This window comes from Dendronephthya gigantea, unplaced genomic scaffold (genome assembly GCF_004324835.1).
Source record: "Dendronephthya gigantea isolate DGI-Jeju-01 unplaced genomic scaffold, DenGig_1.0 000279F, whole genome shotgun sequence".
Lineage (NCBI taxonomy): Eukaryota > Metazoa > Cnidaria > Anthozoa > Malacalcyonacea > Nephtheidae > Dendronephthya > Dendronephthya gigantea.
The window spans coordinates 83,227-108,575 of NW_021163289.1; the positions used below are offsets into that span (position 1 = coordinate 83,227).

General features: G+C 35.5%; 1 protein-coding gene across 1 annotated transcript in view; it reads right to left on the minus strand.

Annotated features, from left to right (window-relative positions):
• Window positions 1-5,290: 5,290 nt before the first annotated feature.
• LOC114541303 (transmembrane prolyl 4-hydroxylase-like) overlaps window positions 5,291-25,349 on the minus strand; it is a 34,732-nt gene continuing 14,673 nt past the window's right edge. The window contains exons 5-10 of the mRNA XM_028561237.1: window positions 21,854-21,888; window positions 18,817-19,000; window positions 17,655-17,712; window positions 17,261-17,370; window positions 6,660-6,750; window positions 5,291-6,121 (exon numbers count right to left, since the gene is read on the minus strand). Of these exons, the coding sequence (XP_028417038.1) occupies window positions 5,546-6,121; window positions 6,660-6,750; window positions 17,261-17,370; window positions 17,655-17,712; window positions 18,817-19,000; window positions 21,854-21,888 (1,054 nt within the window). The 3' untranslated portion in view covers window positions 5,291-5,545. The remainder of the gene's footprint in view (window positions 6,122-6,659; window positions 6,751-17,260; window positions 17,371-17,654; window positions 17,713-18,816; window positions 19,001-21,853; window positions 21,889-25,349) is intronic.

The window sequence follows — 25,349 nt, forward strand, 5'->3', positions numbered from 1 at the left end:
CGGAGCACCGTGCGAGGGTACTAATTCCGCGCGGAGATTAGGAATTACACCCGGGAGAACATAGCGGAATCCAAAGTTGCCCAAGTGTCATGGACGTTCAATGGTCATGGTACTTGTGCGCATGCGCGAAATGCGAACGAGTGTAGACTGGTAATCAGCAACTTCCTGATTGGCTAAGACGAAACGTTTGTGTTTCAGTGAAAAACGTCAGCAATTTAACTGTCATTTTGCAAACTATTTTTTAAAAAATATTTCGAAAACAAAATATGAAATGTGGAATCAAAAAACAGATAAAACACTGGGAAGAGTTTAAAATATTATCAGAACTGGAGGAATTAGCGCTGAAAAGGAACAACTCGATTATAATCCTTGAAATGGTAGGAGTCTATTTTGTTTATTTCGAGGTTTATTTCGTGTTTGCTGTACGAATACATTTTATGCCCTTGGTACGGTATGTAGTTTTGCTCGGTTTTGCGAAGACGTGACCGACTATTTAAGGCTTTACATCATCGTTTTAACTTCCAAAAGAGTCCTTAAAAGTGTAATTCGGAGTTTTAATATAACAAATATCACTTTAAAGGTTTATATATAGTCGACTGCAATCACTGCATGAATTTAATAATCGAAAAACAACATTCGACGTTCACTGCTTGGTTATTTATATTATTTGGGCTGTTTTGATGTTTTGAAGCTTTAGCTATAATGAAGTATTAACTCTCACTTAAACTGTGAAAGTCTATAACTTAATGCAACGGAAAGCAGCAGGAAAACGGGTGATTTCACTTCACCTTTACGACTGTGTTTGTTTCCTAAATATTTGAAACATCAGCTATCGGCTTTACATTTAGGACATTTCATAATATTGAAGGTTAGGTCTGGCTAGCTCGGGAAATATTTTGCTTCGTTTGCTTCGAAATGGCGAGGGGTTGCTGCATGCATGTATTTCTAGTTAAATTTATATTTACCCAAACCGGTAAAACAATTTTTCTTGAACCCGTGTGACAAACACGAAATAATTAATTCCGTGGGCCTCCTGAACAACGCTCGAGTAGGTCCTCTGTCACTTGGACAGACTCAGGTGTAACTGTTGTACAAACGCTAATGTTTGCGTGTGACGAGAAGCTTAGCCAGTGCGCGTTAGCTCCTCGAAAACTTGGAAAATGGAAGGCGATTATACAAGAAAAAATACCGCAAAAATTTGTTCCCGGCTGAGTTTATGATCAGATTATCTTGAGATTTGTCTGATTTGAGTTGGGGGGGGGGGGGTAAGTGCCTCTCAAATGCGCAATGGCTAAGCTTTTGGCAACGCGTTACACTTTTTTGGCCGAGTGAGACCTCTGTCCAAGTAGGTCCTCTTTGCCTCCTCACAGTTTAATTTAGTGAGTTTGGCAAAGCCAACGAGAACGGCTACGGCTACGTCTAAACCGCGTAAAAGTCTGACGCGGGATAAATTTCCACTTTGTCATGTCTTGTTGAGGTTCTGCCGCTACGCCATTTTAATAATTAATTATGGATTAATAATAATTAATAATTATTTTAATAATTATAATAAGAAATTAGAAAATCTTTGTCTAGAACGCAATCGGGGACTTAAACCACATCTGAATAAGTATAGTCTTCACCTCAACCTGCGAGGAACCACAATGTTAGCGGGTAACTTCAAACGCTTTTTAAACCATAAAGTAAATTGAAATTCAGCTGCGGTCAGAAATGATTTAAGCAATTTAAATTTTGAGACAATCGTGAGACATTAACACTTAAGATCATAAAGCCGAAAGCCAAACCATTTATAGTTAATAGTTGGTATCGACCACCGAATAGTTCACAAGAATGCCTTAATATCCTGGTTAAATATGAAGTTAATAATAATAATAATAATAATACCTTCCAAAAATTAGTTACCCAAATGGACTCTGAAAATAAGGAAGTTATTTTGATTGGGGATTTCAATTGCGACTGGTCTCTTCTTGCTAATAATGAAGCCAATGTTCACACAAATATGCTACCCGAAATTATGAATACGCTTCAATTCGAGCAATTAATTATTTATACAAAAACAACTGACTTACGTTAACAACTAAAACACTAATCGATTTATATTGCCTCAGGAGTTATACATTTGGGAATCAGTGACCATAGCATGATTTATATCAAAAGAAGTATTTCCATTCCCCGTGGAGAACCTAAGACTGTCAAAACCAGGCAATTTAAGAAGTATAATGCCATAATTTTTAAAGCAGATATTTCCGCACAATTAAACGACGAAATATTTTTGAACAGATCGCTAGACCCTAATGTAATGTGGGAAAAATGGAAAACAATATTTTTAACTATTGCCCATATTCATGCTCCACCGATTACTAAAAGAGTAAGAAGCCAATATGCCCCGTGGATGACAAATAATATTAGACAAGCCATGGGTCAAAGAGATTACTTGAAGAGAAAGGCAGTAAAAACCGGATCGAAACAAACAATTTCATGACGGGTATAGGAGAACTCGAAACAATTTAAATAGGTTAACTAAAAATACAAAAGTTGAATATTTTATGAATGCCTTGAATAAATGCGAGAGTAATCGTAAAGAAATGTGGAAAGCGGTTAATGAACTCAGTGATAAAGCTCAAAAACTACCATAATTTCTCAAATCCATCAAGACGATCAAGTGTTAACAAACAAACTTGAAATTGCAAATGCTTTAAAAACTTATCGGCCCAAAACGTCGGCTAAGTCGGCCCAAAACTGGCTAATGAAATACCAAATAGCGTTAGGACGCCGGAATCTTATTTAACCCACACAAGTACAGAATTTTCTATGCGAAATGTTTCTCAAATAGACGCTTACAAATTACTTTCTGTAATGAAAACATGTAAATCAGCAGGTCATGATAGAATCTCTCCAAAACTGCTCAAAGATGCAGCTGAAGAAATAGCTCCCTCATTATCAGCGATATTCAATGCTTCAATGAACTCGGGCATATTTCCTGACGACTTTACGATCGCTATAATCTCGCCAATACATAGATCTGATAGCAAATTAATATGTGGCAATCATAAACCTATTTCTGTTTTATCATGTATTGCAAACATTTTTGAGAAATTAGTCTCAGAACAACTTTTCACGTACTTAGAGTCGAACGATTTGCTTATTGAACAACAAGCAGGATTTCGGAGGAAACACTCCACTCAAACATCTCTCCTCCGTGCTACAAACCAATGGCTACTAGACATGGATGGAGGGTGCTTGAATGGAGTTATTTTCCTTGACCTTAAAAAAGCCTTTGACTGTGTAGAAATGGACTATTATGGAATAAGAGGCCGTGATCTAGCTTTGTTTAAGTCCTATCTTACCAATATAGGATCTAAATTATGGATAGATCAAACTATGTCTAAGGAAAGACTAGTTAAATGTGGTATACCACAAGGCTCTAACTTAGGCCCCATGCTGTTTCTGCTATATATAAATGATCTTCCGAATTGTCTATCATCATCCTCGGCATATATGTTTGCTGACGAAACAAATATTTCCACTCAAGGTAAAACTGAATTTGAAATACAAGAGCACTTAATTAAATATCGACTTGGAGAATGTGCACTAATGGCTAACTTCTAATAAACTTACCCTTAATAAAAAGAAAACAGAATATATGGTTGTTGGTTCACGACAACGCATTTCAAACATTTTAGCAAACCCTATAATCAATAACTTGGTGACTCAACGATAAGGCGAGTCAACAAAACTAAAACGTTGGGGGTCATCCTAGATAAGCACCTCTCGTGGGACGAGCAAATACAAAATATCGTTTCAAAATGTTCATAAAGTATAGGAATGATTCGACGAATTAAGAAATTTGTTCCCCAATCGACCTTGTTAAAAATGTACAATGCTATTGTGTTGTCACATTTCGATTACGGGCAGAACATATGAAACCAGGACTAAAGATGTTCTAAATTAAAAGAGCTAAATTGGTCTCCATTAAGAAAACGACTATATAAAACGACTATATAAGAGAAACAAATATATTTTTATGCACAAAATCAAAAATAACACCATGCCAAAATCAGTTACACAAATGTTTCAAATCAAGAAGAACCAAGCGTGTCAGTTATACGCAGTAATAATGTGAAATTTTCTCTGGGAAAACCAATAAGAAATTTTATGAAAGAGTATTTGTTACTCGGCTGTATCCTTATGGAACAGCTTACCAGATGAAACTAAGGAACAAAAGAGCCTTGAAAAATTCTAATTCATTCTTGACCACAGCTGATGTTTCTAGGTAATGAATTTCTGAATAGTATATGTAGGCTATAATTGTAGTAAAATAGTTGTGTGCGATATAATTGTTAATTAATTTAATATTTGTATTATAATTGTAGTAAGTAGTTCCCAAACGGCTCCTCGAAAAGCAGGAGCCTATACGTGCCCTGAAGGACTACCGTTTTCAAATATTTTTAAATAATAAAATAATAACAATAATAATCAAATTCGCTCGCGCGACCGTATAATGTATGTATTTTTCGATGTAATTGCGGTGTATCGATTATTTTCTCGGAATTAATATAATTATCTAGGTACAAGATTATTCTAGAGGTTAAAAGGTCTTAATTTCGAGTGGTATTATACACACTTCAAATTCAAGCTAGGAACAGTTGATGGAAAAATGAGTCAACTATAGGTCCTCCGGCAGGAATCGAACCTACGCTTTTGCGATGCCGGTGCAATGCTCTTGCCACTGAGCTACAGATGTAGCCGGAGGACCTATAGTTGACTCATTTTCCATCAACTGTTCCTGGCTTGATTTTGAAGTGCGTACAGGGTGTGTACAAAAACAATTAGACAACTCGCTTCGTTGTCTAATTGAAACACGCTTCTCAACCAATCAGCACGCGTGTACTATAGATGTTATATTACAATTATATTTATTCCCTGAGGGGGAGTATGGAGCATATCCAAACATGGAAAGAACAGTTCATATGAGACCGGGCGGGCTCGCGCTTTTGCTGGCCGCTTGATGTTTTCATATGAACCTGTTTAAGACGAGATCTCGCTTCGTTCAGCTGCTGACTATTTTACAAATATTGCGAAATAATATTTATATAATAACATGCAATTTCATTGTTCAAATCAGGAGGAATTCCTCCACGAGGAATTTAAAAGCACTCGCGAGTTTTTGGCGGGATTCTCAAAACGATATGGTTGTTTCACTGTAGTTGTTTTAGAAAACAATTCACAAATGTTTTTCGTGCAGAATAGCGTGATTTATTCGACTGCGGCTCGTTTTTTTTACACTTTTCAAAAGTCTCGCAACATCCCTCGTGCATGGATCACGTTATCCTGCACGGAAAACCATTGTAATCCTTTGGTGAAGCGAGTTCCGGCACTGCTGAGCTAGTCCGACTAAACCGTGCTGACCCGTCTCATATTAACCCGTCCTTAGTATAATAATAAAGCCATTAGGAAAATAAAAATACCCCTGTTATGGATGCGTTGAGGGTAAATTAAATGTAACTTGTACAGTTGTAATTGATCACTTTGTTAATGCTTGCTGCTATGTATGTGTTTTACAGAAAATCTCCAAAAATCTTCTTGGTGTCATTTCCTTTCTTAACTTGTCAGCAACAATATACAGTTCATCCTGTTTAAGTTCGGCTAAAAGAAGTAGTACTGACTGTAGAATTTTACTATGTCCTAAATTTTTACCCGACCTAGTTTCCTGAAAATCAGTATTCGTTTCAGGTTTTGTGTTCATGACAGGAGAGTATCTTTCCTTAAACTGAGTGTAATTCGAACTTTGCTTCAAGTCAGGATTACCCAAATATGTATAAATTTCAGCATCCTTTTTATTTCCGGGTTTAATCCAATTTGTTCCGCTTTTCCATGACCTTAATTCGTGTTTGCCATCTCCTATGATATCAATCCAAATATTTGCGATCCATTTTTCACCATCGGATACACAATCGCCATGACTGGAAAACGCATCAAGTGCACCCATCCAAGAAGTTTTGGTATTCAATAAGTGATTATACCATAGAAGTGCTTTGCCTTGCTTTGGTTTAACAAGTAGGTTGCATTTGTTACAGCTTTTTGCCAAATTGCATTTCTCAAGATACTCTCTAGGTAAGTCCTAAACGTAAAAATTAATGCATAGTTCACCAGTTATGGATATTCTTGTAAGTTTGAATGGTGAACAGCATTTAATTATGCATTATGAACAGCATTTAATTATGCATTTTGTTCAAAACGCCCCGCCTACTCAACACTTAATTTACCGAAACGGCACGGCTTTGTGCTCGCGCTTTGTATTGGTAGCATGAGCACTAATAAAACTGGGCACGAGTACCAATTTTAGTGTAAACGGGGCTTTATAGTCAGTGGCTTCGACAGGGAAAGGACAAGGGGGGATGTGTGTGTACTCCAAGCTATCTTCATGCACTGACCATTGTCGAGATAATTCTAAACCTGCGAAGAAGATTTAAAAGACTTGCTGATGATGTAATTTTCCACTACCGTTTTAGCTGCACTAATAGCTATGTTTTGCTGTTTCTATATAAGATTATCGTTGTTCTGGTAACTTTACATTATATACAGTATATATGTCCACGTATTCGATATTATCAATATTGATTTCATCGATGATTCGATATCATTACGACATGACTTGCCTTCTGAGAAAATGTCTTGTTGTCAGCCAAGGGGAAACATTTCTCTCCACCTTCGTAGTTGTCAGTCAAGAAAACCATTATTGTTAAATACCTAGAATTTTTATGAGCATAGATTTCACAACTGATGAAGATGTTCTAAACAACATAAAAGATGTTCTAAATCCAACCATAAATGTTTCTATTAGACACCTTCAAAAGCTTCAAATACGCAGCTATATATAATATCTACAAGTTTTCTTCAGATATCCCAAAATAATATTATACTCAATTTTTATTATCACTCGCTTCATTAGTAGCAAATAAAAGCATGTACTTTTCGAGAAGTGTTACTGTGGGCGCATAAACTTTGGTCAGCGGAATCAAATGTGTGGAAATAAATAGCAGTTGCCGTGAAAATTGAATAAACGTGGATGATTACTTTTGATTTTCTATCAAAATATTTTGCCAATATGTATACAAAAGTATTGGAATTTATAGTAGCTTCAGTTGCATTTCTCTGAAAAAAGCCTCCTGCTTCATGCCTTTCGAAAATTGCTAAAAGTTATTAATGGTGGTTGCTGCTGTGTCTGAATTAATAGTTTTTCATATCTTCCGTATCAAATTTGTTCAGTGCACATGCAATCAGCACATTTTTGAAATAATCAACGTGGTGCTAATAAAGGCGTATATGGGAACGCGTGCTTTTTCTGGGAAGTGGGTGTAAATTAAAGAACAGATCGACTTATATCGAGCTAGTTTCCTTCGATTATACTGCGATTAGTGCGTGTTAACGGTATTTGGCTGTTGCATGCGCTAGTTTTGAGAATAATTTAATTGGGAGCTGCATGCAGGCGAGTTCTTTGCCTGGGGTAGATTGTTTCGCACCGGTTTCACATGTTCTAAAACACATGGGTTCTAAATTTTAGAACGTCGCCATTAAGCGTCGCTAGATTATAATCTAAATAAGACGCCTGTTCTGGCGTTAACTTCCGCGTGCCGCGCACGTGCCAGTCTTCAATATAAAGCTTCTGAACATAGACAATACAGTTCATTTAAGAGTTATTCTGCGAACTCGAGTCGTATATGAGCTGATAGCCGACGAGGCGCCGAGTTGGCTATCGGCCATATACGACAAGCGTGAGCAGAATAACTGTTTTATTATATACACACAAACTTTGTCGCCTTTTCGGTGCATTTTGGTGTGCTATTATCAACTAAAGCTTGGATTTCTATTTCACTCAACTCCCAAATCTTTCAGCCATTTTGTTTACTTTCTCTACTAGACAGATATGAGCTAATATCTGTCTAGTAGCCCACCAATGAAATTGCAGCATACCTCATATCTGGCGCTTGTGTATAATTTTTAATAAACTCATTTATATGCCTTGCGAACCTAAATGTTATTCGATCGCGAATTTCAGAAGCACATCGTACTTTTAAAAGTATAGAAGTTCAATTGTTTAAAAAAATGTAAAACAACCGCAAAATACGTTCACTTTGTCTTAAACTTTGGAATTCGTGCTTATATTAAATCTTCAATCCTTTCCAATTAACTGCGACGTTTCAACGCACCCGTAAACGACCACATCTTGTTAAACGGCGAAATAGCAGCGATATTATTAAAATAGGACCAAAATCTACTTGTATTAAATATATTCTTATCCCAATTAAATCTAAACTTAATCAAACAACATCAAAAGAACGGTTTATTTGTTCCTCTTGGAGGAATTGCCGTATCATGCGAGCGAAATCGAATCGCGCATTAGAAAATTAGTCTGAGATTTCGAGCTGTGCACGACAACTCTTGGGAGACAAAACTGTAACGTAGATAAATACGGTCATATACACTATATACTCAAATACTAGTATATTTCGCGCAAAAAACACTTGCGACGACGAAAAATATTGAGAAAAAAATTAAAACGAAAAAAAAACAAACAAAACCGAGGCAAATTTTCAACTCCGTCGCTGACGCCGGAGTAATAATCTAAGCGACGCTTTAGTTAGTTACCAGGACCGCCGAGAATGTAAATAACAACATGGCGGCTCGCCGAAGTGCCATGTCATTCACATCACAGTGTCCAACGCGTTTTGAAGCGGCAAAAATCAGTGTCTTAAGTGTTTCAACGTCGGGAAAAAATCAAGAAAAAGCTTTCTTTAAAAGTTCGTAGAAATACAATTAGTGACAGAAGTGTTCATAGACAATATGGGTAAGGAGAGGCATCAATTGGAATTATTGGAATAATACCATGATCACCTCGGGTTCTTTTGTTCTCACCGGGTGGTTTAATTGCGATATTCCCGGCTTTAGCGGGCAGAACTCTAAATATCCCGGCAAAGCCGGGCAGATTTCTAATTTCTCCCTGATTAAAATTCATGAGCCAAAATTCGAAGACACGACAAAGAGTTTTCTTAATATGTTTTACACAACAAAGAAAATAATTACACAATACTCCTACTATCAATTAATTATGAAAAAACTAGTTTCACCTCGGTGATCATGGTATACAAACTGATACCATGGTTTTTAAGAATATATGATTAACTCTCCTGCAAACCCTGGACTGTTAGTGAAAATCCCTCGGGACGCCTTCGGGCTTCGCCCTCTGGCTTTCCCTCGGGACTTTCACAAACAGTCCTCGGTTTGGGGGAGATTTAATCACTATATTCTTAAAAACCATGGTATTATTTATAATAGTTCTTGATTATTCACAGTTAGTCTATTTATTGTACACCTGTTTGCAAAATAGAAAATACTAATACAGTTTGAAAATACTAAAATATTTCATAATACACCAGGGATAATAAAAATAACACACAAGGGAATACAAAGCAATTGCTTTAGAGAATATTTCATCTCTTATTAAGAGGAGATTTTTTATTATGTCGCGTATTTTGGCCGGAAAACGCTCAAAACCTAAAATCTTTCGGCGTATACCCACTCAAAATCCATTTATATTACCTTTAATCTTTAGATTATGTTGTGAACTAATTTTTAAACTGTATTTTGTGAATGCAAAACACCAAACAAAGGAGTTACTACAAAATATAATGCGGCGGCGCTATCAACAATGTTATAATGTCAACGCCATTATAACTGAGTCTGAAATGAATACAAAAGAAGCTTCGATTCAAGTGTTATTTTTTTCTCGGCGTATCCTGAGAAATATTTTCATTTTCACAACATTTTGAGATTATACAGTAAACATACTTTGTGGATGCTTTTCAGGTTTGCAAAACATTTTTAATGCTGAAAATTTTAGTGTTGCATGAAGATACAACCGAGGTTTTGAGCATATATTACGCGACATTATATAAATTACAGTGATATGGAAGACCAAAGGCAGAATTAATTAAAGCATTTGTGACTCCATATCAAAAAACACATACCTTTTCCGTGTTAAAACATGGTATGATTTTTACCCTGTATATCATTGCGTAAGTTCGATTAAATAATAGCAAATAGATCTTTCTAATATAATCCTAAAACATTCAAGTCTGTTTGTGTGAAATGTCACACAAGGATGATGATGTGATTGCCGGCGTACGCGCCGGGCGCCACCGAGCTCAGTAAATACTAAATTACTGGGATTTTTTTGCATCTTTCTCTGGATTTTTAAGAATATTACGCTGCAGAACCACGAATAAAGGTATCTACGTGGACAATATAAGGTATTTCTACGAATATTCCGAACAGTTACTGAATAATTTGCGCTTTTTCGTTTGCATTTGCAACAAATTTGGAGTTTTCAGTTAATTTTTCCTGAACGCGCAAGCGGACGACCGTTAGCTGACGAGTATACAATCATAAACGCCATTGCACGTGTGAATTAATTTAGCTTGCGCGTCGAAAAGAACGTTGAATTAGGACAAATTAGAAGAATTAAGTGAAATTCAAGATGTTTATACTACCTAAATTCAGTTAAATTTTTATTTTTCTGTGGATTATTTTTCGAAGTAATCAAATACTGGAGAAATACTGAATGCATCTTGTGCAAGATCGATTTCTGTCAATTTGGAATATCCCATGCAGTTTGGTCAACACGTATGATATCAGCAATGTTTTGAATATAACGGACAAAACAGAAATTTTATATTCTTCTCTGCTACGTCGCGTACTGAAAACTAAACGACGCGGTAGACTGAAAGCTCCTTTACATACATCCCAAGTTGACTGGACTAAACATGGACAAATTTATTTGTCGCCTCCAGATTTTCACAAGGACATTAATCTTACTGTGTATATGCATGCAGAGTCTAATCCCGGTCCAGCTGAACCAGATAATAATTTCCAATCAACCAGTAAAGTCGACACTACAAAAACATCGTCTAATGAAGGTAACGTTACGATTGCTTACCTAAATATCCGTTCCTTAAAGAACAAAGAGCACTACTTACTGGTAAAGGATTTTGTCCTGAAACAGAGACTGGACATTTTCACTATCTCAGAAACTTGGTTGGGGCAACTCTATGACTGATACTGAAATTGAATTTCCAGGATATAGTCTATTTAGACTTGATCGTGACGGAAAGAGAGGAGGTGGTGCCTGTGCCTATATCAACCATAGTTTCAAATGTGAGACCGTGAAAGACCTATCTTATATTGCAGACTCTGGCTTACCTCAGTTATGGCTAAAGATACAAGTTAGGAACTTCAGATCATTTTTCGTATGTACAGCTTAGCGTACACCTGGTACTAGTTTACCTTGTTTCGAGAAAGATTTCAGTGAAACCCAAACGTCAGTTTTGTCCTTCAACAAACCTATATCTACATCTTGGGTGATCTCAACCGCAATGTCCTAGATACGAATGACCCAGTACAGCGCTCTCTTTTTGATTTCTGCACTTGCTTCAACCTGACGCAGTTGGTCGATTAGCCTACCAGAGTTACTGAGCATTCCAGTTTATTGATTGACGTAATCCTTACCTCTTCAAAGAAAAACATCAAGCAAACGAAAGTCCTCCCAAATTGAATAAGCGATCATGATGTGGTTATGTCAATTCTGATCTTGAAGAAATGTCGTCCAAGCCCGTCTATGTCTCTGTCCGAAGTTTCAAGAATTACAACAAAGAGGCTTTTTGTGAGGACATATCAAATGATCCATGGTCCGTCATTATATTTACTCGTATATATTGTTAGAGGGACAGTTACGTTCATTTGAGAGCATTTTAACTTGTTTTGAACAGTTCTTTTTGACCGCCAGTGTATATATGAAAAAATCATCATAATCTCAAAAACAGCCCGACGCCGAAGGTCGAGGGACGTTTTTGAGACCGAGGGAAATATTTCCCTACACGGCCCGAATAAACTGGTAAATAATAGATAGAATTTTTTTCTAGTGGTCCGAATTAATATTTTAGCGTTGACTCTGTGCTTTTAAATTTCAACTTTCTAGACGGTTGGCCAATGAATAATGCAATATTTATTTGCAAAATTGCAATATAAGAGGGGACAGAACATCCGGTTTGACTTAATTAGCCGAAGAGAAGCCAAATTTATCATCAGGTTATTTGACTTTGAAAAGAAGAAAAAAGACAGCATATCAGAGAGCGATTATTGAAGGGTGAAAATTAATCGGACTCGTCAACAATAATATCAAATAAATCATCCGTGAAATCAAACATAACCAGTTCCTCAAATGATAAGATCCCAAAGTCAGTGAAAAGAGACTCAATTGTTGAAATCTCGAGAACAAGAAGCGGGGGATGCTAATGAACGACTAGAAAAATAAGAGGAAGAGCAGAGATCTCTAGAGGAAGAAATGCGAAAGAAAGCAGAAGAAGTTGAACTCAATCGATAAAACCAATTTTGAGGCGTGGAACGCGGCGCTCACATCAGTTGTTGAAGGGACCAAAATACCAGTAAAGGAGAAAATGCTACGGCTGCAGAACTGTCTAAAAGGAAAAGTGTTAGAGTCTTAGAGACGGTCAGGGACTTTGGATTCACTCAGCATGCGTACGAGAGAGCGAAAAAAAAGTTACAATGCAAATACGGTGGTAAACGTAGACAGACCCTGACCCATTTGGTAACCTTAAGAGCACTACCCAAAGTACGAAGATATAACCTGGAGGAATTGGAAACCATGTTGTTAACGCTAGACCGTATTCTTATCGCATTAGAAGACGTTGATCGTGGATGATGAAATTAGAAGTCAGCACCTTTGCTTAACAGTGAAGGAAAAACTCTCAGTGGAATACGTCAGAGAGTATAAGTATAGGTTAAATGAACGGGATGAAGATGATGATTTTAAAATGTTGGTCCAGTGGATCGAGAGGCGTGTTTGCATCATGGACGAGGCTTTGGAGAAAACGGGAGAATTCGTCAAAGGGTACCATGGAGGACGACGTCATAATCAGGGCTTTAATACGGATACGAAAGCTAGGAAATGTGTCGTTATGAATTGCGACGTTTATCATCCGCCTTGGGTTTGTCCAGAATTTAGAAAGCTCCCTGTAGCTACACGAAATCAACTAATTGCTAAAACAGGAAGGTGCTTCTCTAGTCTAGCGGCTGGTCACCGAAGTAAGTATTGTGGCAGAAAGAGAAAATGTGGAGTCAGCGGATGTGAAAGTAAAGAACATAGCAACTTGTTGCACGACCTAGCTGAGAGAATAGGAAAACAAAATGAAGATAATGACAACAAACAAGATCAGAACAATCCTGCAATTGGACAACTATCACTGATGGTTCTCCCTACAACTGTCGAAATTGGCGGCAAAAAGCCAAAAATCAATGTTATGCTGGATCCTTGCTCCACTGGATAAAATGTTACCGAAAGCCTAGCGGAAGAGTTGCGCTTAAAAGGAGAAAAACAGGATTTTACCATATAAGGAACTGGCGGGACGGAGATTAAGAAACAGTCGAAACGTGAAAGTGTGTGGTCATATCCATCAATGGAACCTTCTCATCGCCCGTGGAAGCAAATATGTTAACTAACGTAACAGGGAACACGCCAGAAATTAAGTGGAACAAATTAAAGGACAATTGGCTACACTTGGAGACCATCCAGTTTGGAAGAGCTTCAAAGCGAAACCAGATCAGATTTAGGAATTGTTTGTCAGCTTTGTCAATCAACTCTTGCTGAAACTTAGAAGGAAAAAAACAAGACAAATTTCTTACAGAGTTTTATGGAAATTCATTTCCCAACTGGAGAAATACTTTCATCGTTATGGAGAACAGAAAATAGTTTTTTCCATCTTCCACAACACCTGATTGGATTCTAGAGAAAGGTCAAGATGACCAGGGAATATCAAAGGTAAAGCTTATTTTAGATTATTAAAATCACAAGTATTTTGCTAGTCCTGATAACTTTTTTCGATTTAATTGGTAGCCGGTTATGTGATATGATCATTATACCTCTGGAAGCAACTCCGCCCGCAACAAAGAAATTCAAGCTTTGATGTCATCAATGAGACAAGAAAGAGAAAGTTGAATAAACGATGATTTGATACTATATATAATATCGGTGCTAAACTGAATTATTAAGGTTTCTCGGGATCAATATATATATATTATTAGTTCATAAACATTGTGTATATTAAAGATGCGTTTCGGACGTTTCCTCGCATAAGTTGTTGGGGTAACTTACCGCGATAGAAATGTTACGGTCGGGCCTCATATTGACGAGCTGTGTAAAAAACTATCGAGACGCCTGGGTCTTCTAAAGCACATAAGCCCCCACCTGAAGAAGCGACAAAGAGAAACATACTACAATGGAGTTATAAAGCCTATTTTGATGTATAGGGACACGGTATGGGACAATTCTAGCATTGAATGTATTCAAAGGGTTTTAAAGCTTCAGAAGAGGGCGGCACGTATCATTCTGGATGCTGGTAGGTTTGCATCATCAGTTACTATATTTAATGACTTAAATTGGCTTCCATTTACAAAGCAATCTCAAATTAAAAGGAATACGCTAGTTTATAAGCGTATAAATACAAGTTTTAGTACCCTAGTTATATTGAAAAGTTTTTAAGACAAAATTCAGGCATCCACAAGAAAGAAACTCGTTACTCAAGTTCCAACTTTATGTGTCCAAAATACACTAGGAAGACTGAAGGAGGACGCACTTTTACGGCTAGAACGCACTTTTACGGATAGAATGGAACAGTATCGATTTAGGTATTAGGAAGAGAAACTCAGTAGCTAGTTTCAAGTACAATTTATGCAAAACATATTAAAATGATCAGAAATCCACCATGATCTTGAATGTGTAATTTTTAATTATTAAATTGTAAATAGTAACAATTTTAGCTTAGTTTAGTATAGGTGAGGGCCATGAAGTTCTCAGTGTATTTTTACCACTGTAAAATGTTACCCTCTTTAATAAAGCCTATAACAATAATAAAGACACAACTAACGAAGAAGAAGACAAAACATAGCGAAGATTACAAGGCAAGAAGAAGATCCTTAACATGGACTTTATTAATGAACATTAGTTTCAACATTGTAAAGATTGTAAAGATAGTTTCAATATTTTCATCCACCTTCAAATTTTCTGTGATATTTTAAGGTGGTAGATGCGCCCGCCGAATTTCGTGAAGCGTTATACTCTGTCAGCATAATGACTGACTCAACCGTGGAGTATTGAGATCACCCATGACTGCATTAATTAAACCAAGCGCCGTACAAGCCGCACGGAGTGCTAATTTTTGAAGACAATGAATTCAAAACAAGTCAAAGTGTAAGAGTGTTGCATATCACAAAGCTGTTTGGACTTGGATATCAATAGTGATGCAGTCAAGCAGCCTTTGAAGTTTGGCCTAAAATTGAAACGTTATCATCACACGGTCTTTGGCCATACGAATGAACAATCTATTATCTACGTTTAACAATGATGCGCACAACAATGGCAGATAATACAACAGCGAAAAGGAAAACACGCATCATTCATAAGTCAATTATATAAGCTGCATGAGTACCTTTTCTTGGAGCTACTTAATTCATCAGATGTGTTATTTTATATACTTATCGCTATAGAATAAGCAATTTTATGTAATTTCGATTTGAGATAGTGTAGTTATTACATGCATCTATGGAAGAAGAAAATATATAGCTACGCGTTACAACTTGTACTATTGGAAATCCTTTAGTCATCATCAAAACTATAGAGTTCCGATTACAGTTTGTGCATTTCCATGGGCTTAGCTACTGAGATGGTCAATTAATTCAACTGTAAAATAAACACCTTTCGTTGTCTCGTCGAGAGTCGTGCATCGACGGTTTTCGGCAGCCCGGTGTTATTTGTTGAAATGTGTTATTGTTCTAACTGTAATTTAACCATGATTTAGCTTCATATCTTGGTTAATATACAAGACAAGAGTTGGTGCGTTTGTTAGTACTTGCATCAGGGGAATTAAACTATGATCAGGGAAAATACAGTAAATACAAATTGGACTGTGTTTCTTAATTAATCAAGACAGTTGTAGTCAATGGCTTGTAAAAACATTATTTTCATTATAATTTTCAACGGATCATGAGTATTCGTCTTGTATGTTATAGTGATTACATAGTTCTGTGTTTAATCCCAACTGCATATGTCTTCTTTTTCGTGTATATAGGTTAGGGCTAGAACTGAAATGCATGTGCATTTAGCATCATGAGCATATATATCTCCTCGACCGTTATGAAGACGCTTATTAAAAAAAATTAATGTAAAATCATTTGATATTATGTGAAATTCAAAATTCACATGAAATCACATTTCACATGTGAAAGGATTTCACATAGTCACATGTGAAAGGATTTCACATAGAGTCACATATGAGATCTCACATGTGAAAGGATTTTACATGAAATTAAATGCGAAATTTCACATGTCAAAATATTTCACATGAAGCTATACTTCATATAAAATTTACATGTCAAAGGTTTCACTTATAATCACACCTGACAACCACTGTTAAAAACGCAAATAGCTTAATCTTAACTCAGTCGCTGCTTGTTTATAAAGTTTTCTAAAGTAGCCAAATATGTCACGTATGTGGTACGAAAGCGCGAAGTTCGAATAAACAATGCTTCCCGGTTTTTTTCCGAACTTTAGAGTCTTCAAGAACAAGAGTATTATTCATACATCGGTTTTTAAAAAAATTCTGAGGATAAATTCATCAAATATTTTCTTAAAATAATCTCCTGGATATTATAAGGACATTTTATGTCTTGGATATTTCAAGAACATTTCATGTCTTGGAATTTCAAGGCCATTTTGGCCTGGATATTTCAAGGACATTTTTTGATGTTTCATGGACATTTTAACATAAAGGTAAATACTTATGCATTTCTTTTAAGGCGTAAACTCCGGAATTTAGCAATAGATTTTAAAAAATGCACAGTTTTGAGCCAAATAGAATATTGGACTCTAAAACGTGTTTTACGTGTTTGACATTGCATGCACGCATGACGGAAAAGAAACTGAAAAACAGAATCGATACTGTCTCAAGACAACAAACCTGTCGTAGTTATTTGCTCAAAGCATGCAGGTTTGGATATCTAAATCATGTGTTACGCCACATGTGATACGATTTAGACGGTGAAAAGATTTAGCCGGAACTAAACCTTCTTTCGATCGTCTTTACAAAAGTAAAAGGAACTAGCTGACACATCAAAATGATGAATACCTTACCTGCAAAGTCTACAATTTGATGAGCCATACTGACAACATGGTAGCTCATTTGATAGACTTTGCGTATCATGATGGCAATCATAGTGCGCTCCAGTTTCATACTTTACTACCTAAAATTGAATTTGAAAATTTGAAAAATATATTGATTCTAACTCCAGAGTTATTATGATTAATGCGTGCTTTTGAAGCGTCTTTGTGGCATTTTGAACTACAGTTTGCAATGCGAAGACACGACTCTATATGTCGATTTTCAGTTTTGAATTTGGTTTTGAATTTGACAAAACTTGTATCCAACAAAAAATATGTTACTAACTTTTCCAATCATAATTTTTGTTTCAAAATATATATAAATTATATACATATGCACGTGATATAACTAAAGGACACAAATTACCTGAATGGGCTCACTATTTTCTACTATCTTTTTTGGTAACATTGAAACTTTTGCAACTCTATACAATGCAAAAGAAGATATATTTTGGCCGCTACATTTTATTAAACGTCGACGTTTCGATAGTTAACAAAGCACGATGGCCTTCAAGTTATATTTATTTTTTTTCAGTCTTTTAGCAATTTCATGTAAAACAATGCATGTACAAAAACAATTTCTCGCATTCAAAACGACGGTGCAATTTTGTGAAAAAACAATGCAGTAGAAAATATTGTATAGACTTCTTCATACGATTCTCGCGGGGAAATGTTATGAGTATAGCTCAAGTGGATAGATTTCTTTGCTGCATTTTCACCTACTGTTGAAAAAAATTTTTTGCCACAAGTTCATGGTCTTTAGTATAGATTTGGCTCTCTTGTCTCTTAGATGGTACAAGACGATTTATTATTTCCCAAATAGACCTCGGGTTATCTTTGTGTTTCTGTATTTCGTTAGAGTTATATTCATGGCCAGAAATTGCGGACATGGAATATGCAGATTGCGTAACAAATTTGCATATCTGTTCAAACATTATTCGTTTGCAGAGCTATAAATCATATTGCGCATTCTCAGTTAAATTTCTCAACTCTGCATTTTTATTTTATTTGTACGCTATTACGGTTTTCGTTTTATATGGTATTCAACGTGATAAATGACCAAAACTTTGTTTTGAAAATGCAGGACGAATACTGATAAAACATTTTGAAATACTATATAAAAATATTAAGATTAACTTGCTCTGCAACGAGGAATTAAGGCAAATTATAATCGACCTATTTAAAGGTGTATTTTTAGCGTTTAGTACTGTGCACATTACAGTTTACTATAAACTCACGAAGCTTTATTTTGACACCATATGCAAATTTAGGCGGAAGTAGAATGTTAACTATGTCCGAATTTTCTGGCCATGCTTGCACTGCTTTCCTAAAAGCATTTTTGATAATCCCAATCCTTAATGTCAGGCGTAAGAATAAATCTCTGGTGTAATCGGTCTCTCTCTTTCATTTAGTTTTTAAGATCTTGAATAATAAATTGCGAATCGATTGCAAATCGCTATAGTTGTAATCGGTGCGTGTACATTTAGAGCAAATTATTTAAGAATATTTTGATCCCAAAGTTATTTTACCTTTCGTGATAGTTCTCAAACAGGTCTTCATATGCAAGTAATTCGTCTTCATTGTGCCAGAGCCATGTTTGTTGCATAAATACGTTGTCTGGTTTAGATATCTCGGAATCAGCTATGTGTTTCTCGAGCCATTTTGCGGTACGTTCTTTGTCCATATCGCCGAATTCGTTTTTATCAAGCTTTCCTACAGGAGTTAAGAACATTAATTATAAATCATTTTTGAGCAACAGTTTGACTAACATGGCTATCATTATCGAGGTTTTTTATAACCAAATACAAATTAATTAGCGACTGCGTCAACAATATTTGGGAAACACGTCCGATAGAGTGCAATATTACCATTGAGCTATACTATAATCCCAGCAGGGAGTGCTCCTCGAATTTCAGTAACTTCACCGCCATCTTTTTGAAGCCGAAAACATGGTGGACTTCGCCTTCTGCGCAATGCGCAGAAGCTTTGCTGACGTCACGTGGTCCTAAATTGGAATGGCAGTTACCACAGATCAGGCTTAAATCTGAGCACGCTTCGAAATCTTTCCTCCTGGCTTTTGGGAAATTTTTGTTTTGTGCGAAACCTCGTTGTTTTCGAAATTTTCGATTTTTTAATTAACTATAACACAAAAACCATTATTTCAAAATATATACAAGCCGTATACGTTTTTTTTACCAATACCAGGACAAATAAGTATTGTAAGTTCAAAAAATATTTTCCGAGTTTCATTGATTCATTCATCAATTTTTCATCAATTTTATCAACATATTGTAAATAACTTTTATTTAGAATTGTAAATATTATCTATTACTTTTTTTTCCAAATTTTATATAGGCTGTTATTTTACAATCCGCATGAAATCTAACTGATTTTTAAACTTCTAGAGGAAATGTCTAAGAATTTCGTAACTTTTTATATGCCAGAAATTGTTTGCCTCTTTTATAGAGATAAATTGAAATTTTCTAAAGTCAATGCATTTATCAACATTTTATGTGCAGAAAATACAATTCAGCTAAGTCGTATTTGTTTTATAGGATTGCTCATTTAGCATTCCTGACCACCTTCATACAGTATAATGCTTGTGATATTGTCCATTATGAAAATGTTTAGTATATTCTGAGAATTGTATTTCAGAAATTATAGCTGTTATCTCACCAACTGGTGTATGTTTTTTACTGCAGTTACAATGATTTCATGTTTCAAAAAAACTTTCACAATGCTAATTTATTGATTATAAATCGTGAATTATCCCCCATTAACTAATCCTCTTGGAGAATGGTTTAGGAAATTAAGAAAGTTTTTTATCGATTTGAGACACAATGCTTAGTCAATGTTTGTATTCCTTTATTAAACTGTAAGGGAAAAGGTTAAAATCAAGTCAATATGGCATAATCGATAATCAATCAGTCGCTCATGTGTATGATACATTGCATTTTGCTTTAATTCAATATTTCCGAACAAAGGAACGAAATGATGCAAGCCATCTCTTGCTTTTTTCCAATTGGCATATTCCTGCAAAATAAGAGGAATATGATAAGTCTTGCTGTATTCAATTTAGACCACCTTTTTTGATAGTTACAAAAAGAATAAAACGTGCAGGAATTATAACAATTAAAATATGATAAATCTTCTAATTTAGGCTATTTGAAAGAATTGCATTATGAAAATTTACCAAAAAGGCTGACATATAAAACTAGTTCACTGTAACATAGTAATATAACTTTAATTGAATTAATAATTATAATGAAATCAAAATACGTTGTTGGCAAACACTTTTGCTTTTCATAGCTTTAATTTTGAGTCTTATATTAGTTATGTACTAAAGTGCAGCTGTAAAAAAACGATAATAATCAAAAAAGATTACCTGATTCTCTTCCCATGAAACATTTAACACATCACAAGTAGATCAAAAAACCTCATGTTCGCTTAATTTATCTTCGCTTAAAAACAATTTTACTCAATTTTTGTCTTTGGATCGCGGTATGTCAGCGGGCCAGGCCATTTAGGACCATGTGGCGTCAGCAAAGCTCAAAATCCGGCATGTTTTTAGCTTCATTTGATAATGGCGAGCACTTAATTGTCACAACGTATAGGTAAGGATGTCACCTACGTAAAACTCTTTGATTTCACTACTCCATTATATAGTTAACACTTATTTACTGCGAGCGAAGGAAACATACGTCTCGTGAAAACTGGACAGGTCTCCGGTCCATAAAACATGTTTTCTGAGTTCTCGGTAAATATTTTTTTTATTGTACAGGGTGGGTAAAAAAACTAACACCTTTGAAACTCAAATTAGCTGCGAACTTAATTATGGCTGGAATTTGACAATTCCCATGAATACAATCAACAGGAAGTGGTTAATTAATGCAAAAGTTTCAAACCAATTAAACTAATTCAACGTGGCGAGTGGACCAAAAAAACAGAGCTTAGAATGCATTTTAACTCCCAAAGGGAACAAACTTTATGTTTTAGGGATCACAAACCTTGTGTTTTAATTGATGGGTTCACTTATTTGATATGCTTTGTATACCAATGAGATATTTTAGGTAACTTCTGTCACATTACAGTTAATTTGATTTTCGAAGGTTTCAATGTTTTTTACTCACCCTGTATACTATTTGTCAAAAAAAAAACAAACTACAAGGTAGACAACGAAATATCTATTCATAAAAGTCATTTCAAGTGGATAAACAGGCTTTTAGGTCGATCGTAGAGGTGCGCCGCACGTGATTAAAGTTGTTATTTCTCATGGGATAACACGTTATTTCACTCTCTAGGGGGACGAGCGGGCGACATAAAAATTTCGTTATAAGAGGAGCTTTTGTACGTCGACGTCAACATATCAGTGGAACCCTCTGTGAACTTGTGGTAATTTGCAATGGATTGAAAAGGCGGACTAACTATAACTCACGTACAAGTTTCTCCTAATCGAATTCCATGAAAGTTTGCAATCATTAATACTCCCCGTGCCTAGCGCTTGAAACCCTTTCACTCAACATTATGCCACTGTGGAATGCCCTCACACTCGATTTACAATCTTACCATTGTCGTCATTGTCTATTTTGCAATCTTTAAACCTAAAGCAAGGAGACTACATAATTATGGAGATTTTGGTCTTCCTGACGTTTTTGCCAAGAAATTGTTTTTAATCTAAAGTTGTGAAATTTAGTCAACGAAAACCGTAATATATGTACCTATAGATAAAAAAAATTAATTAAAGAAACTTATATATACTATCTAAAGCATCAGGAGTCGTGTTACATTGTGCAATCAGGGCCGTACTGATCGCGTTCCAATTTAGAATTTATCGAGGATGCTAAAAATACAGGGTGTATAAAAAAGGTGATCAAACTTTAACACGCTATTGTACGTGAACTACCCAGTCTATGAACGAATTTTTTTCACATTCAGAAAGATCAAGCTTTTAACTATCGGATGACATGCTTTTAATATCAAATGGTGAAGAAATGAGCACATAGACTAATTGCGAAGCTTAGTAACCGCGCCTTCGCGCAACATGGAAACGAGGCTTATTATGCAAAAAACATTATTTGTATTTTTGCAGTACAAAGCAATTCGCCGTTTTATATCCCCGTTTTTGCCTTTGGTTTACATATTTTTCGATACCTTTAAGCTTGGTTTCATCGTTGTTATCATGGTTTTCAGGTTAGGAAGTCTTGACTTTCAATTGAGGTGTTTTTGTGGTGTTTTCATTAATCTTTTCTGCTGCTTCCGTCGGAGAAATATGGAAAAGGCCGACACAAACTTAACTAAAAATTTAATTTTTTCCAAACTATTTCGTTTTCGTCTCTTATTTCATTTTTCTTCCAATTATTTGTACAAAATTTGGCGATATATATTTGGTGCAAAATTTATGTTTTCGTGACAAAAATTATTGAACAACAATCGGATTATATAATTTTATTGAACAACAATCGGATTATATAACAGTCGGATTATATAATTTTCACACCTGATAACTGAAGTGGTTTTGAAATCGATTCAAATTTATTCACAAATATCACTGAATTTTTTATCTTTATACCACAGTAATACTGTTAAAATGGTAAAAAATAACTGACTGAAATATTTCGTTTTAATAAAGTACACACGATGCATGGCTTGCATGCCCACCTGAAGGCCGAATTTAATTTAAAAGTCGAATTCGAATGCACCTGACGTTCTCTATATTTTGTGTCCCTTCAAAACACTATTCTTTCTATATCTACTACCATGCAATGGATGTTTAATAAGGGTTAACCAGAAATACTTAAAAAGGAAAGGATTTCGTTCACCATCGCAAATATTTTTTTCGCCTTCCGCTTTGCCATCATGTAAAGGTATATCTTAAAAAAACGGGGCTGCTGTAGTATAATATTTTGGGAAAAAGATCTCTTATAGTTTCTGTCAACAGATTTTTTTCCTGAGCTGTAAAATTGCTGTAAAATTACAGCTTATCAATCGATAAAATTGGTATAAAACAATTTAAATGAGAAATGTGAACATGGTGGTTCTTCGACGTGACTTTTCAATACTTCTAATACAAAAACATAGATTTGGGGCCAAAGATTTATCGCCAAATTTTGCCCAAATAAGATGAAGAAAAATAAAATAAATTTTCAAAAACTTGAGACGAGATAGTTTGCAAAAAACTAAATTTTTACCTGAGTTTGTGTCGGCCTTTTAAATATTTCCCAGACAAAAGCAGCGGAAAAGATTAATGAAAACATCACAAAAACGCCTCAAATGAAAGGCAAAACTCTCTCACCTGAAAACTATGATAACAACGATGAAGCTAAGCTTAAAGGCATCGAAAAATATGTGAACCAATAGGGAAAACCGGGATATAAAACGGCGAATAGCTTTGTACTCCGAAAAAAAACAAATATTGTTTTTTGCATAATAAGCCTCGTTTCCATGTTGCGCGAAGGCGCGGTTGCTAAATTTCGCAATTGGTTTATACGAGGCTAATAAAAAAATGTTAGTCACAATCTCATATTTTCACCTTTGAGCCTAATTAAAGCAGTGCATAACAAAAAGAAAAAAAACAATTAATCACGAACATGTCACAGTGTGCACTGGTTTTACAACTTGTTTATTGCAATTATTTACATTTACACTTTTTAAAAAGAGATTATGCGCCGATGCCTTCAAATTGACCACTATCTCTATCGATACAAAGTTGAAATCGCTGCCGCATTGCTTGGAATGTTCACCTGATGTGATTTATTCCTACTTAGTATACTAAATAAGCATATGCGGGTAGTTCATTCAGAAGCAAAATTTTTCAATTAACGAACTTTTTTCACATTCGGAAAGGTTAGGCCTTTAACTATTTCGAATAACATGTTTTTCATACCAAATGGTAAAAAAAATGAACAAATAGGAGACTGATAAAAAGTGTTAGTTAAAATCGTATATTTTCACCTCTCAAATAGAATGAGTATTTCAAGTAGAGGGTTTGCGAAAAAAACTGCAAATACCATAATTTGTATGCACTTATGCAGGGTTATCAAAACAAGCACACAAAGTGAATTAACTCCCTAACCATTGTGTTTTGCTTACCCTTGGGTTATGGATACAAATTATGGTATTTGCAGTTTTTTTACACACCCTGTACAATAGCGCATCAAAGTTTAATAATTTTTTTATACACCCTGTATACGAACAAAGCTAATGAGTTACTCGGTAAATTAATGGTTTTAGATATCATAATTTGTAAAATTTACGTGTCATTAAGAGCACCAGGGGCGCACATTAAGGGGGGTGTGTGGGGTGTGTGACCCTATCTTTGTGAAGTAAGTCTAAAAAGTCAGTCCCAAAATGTGTATGAGTACAGGAAAAGTCGGTCCATTAGGAATAATTTACGATCTCAAAGATACCGTCATTCTTGTCGAAAAAGGGAAGAAAATTGCAATCGAAAATTGAGATTTCACTGCGTAAGTAAAAATGCGTATGTATGCGAGGTGTCAAGTTTCGATCGCTTTGCTGTCACCATAGACAATCCAGAAGACAGTGCCTGGAAACGCCATTGTTTTCGCGTGCGCTCTCCATGATACGGCCGGCATATTTTGCGGGCTCATGTAGAACTCCATTTTTGAGAACAACAATGTAGACACTTCTCAGCAAAAAGTCAATGACAAAAAGAATATGTTGGTAAAAACCATAAGTTAACAGTTTATTGTTTTTTGTTTAAACTATCTTCAAATGGGACTCTAAAACGTGCCTAAAGTAAACTTAACAGGCACATATTTTGGGAAAACAATGGCGACACTCGGTTTAGCAAAACATACAACTTACGCAGTTTTTATGATAATTTCACTTTTTTAAAATAAGACGATGTTGGAAAATGCGATTAGCGCACAGTTAGTTGATTTATTGTGTCAAATATATAAAAATGACCCTCTGAAACTGGGTCGAGGTGATTTTATAGGGTCCCAACTAGGTACATATTCTACGAGAACAAGAAAAGTGACATTTTAACATCTAAACACGACACAATCCATGCAGCTACTGGCGATTCTTAGCTTTTCAAGCG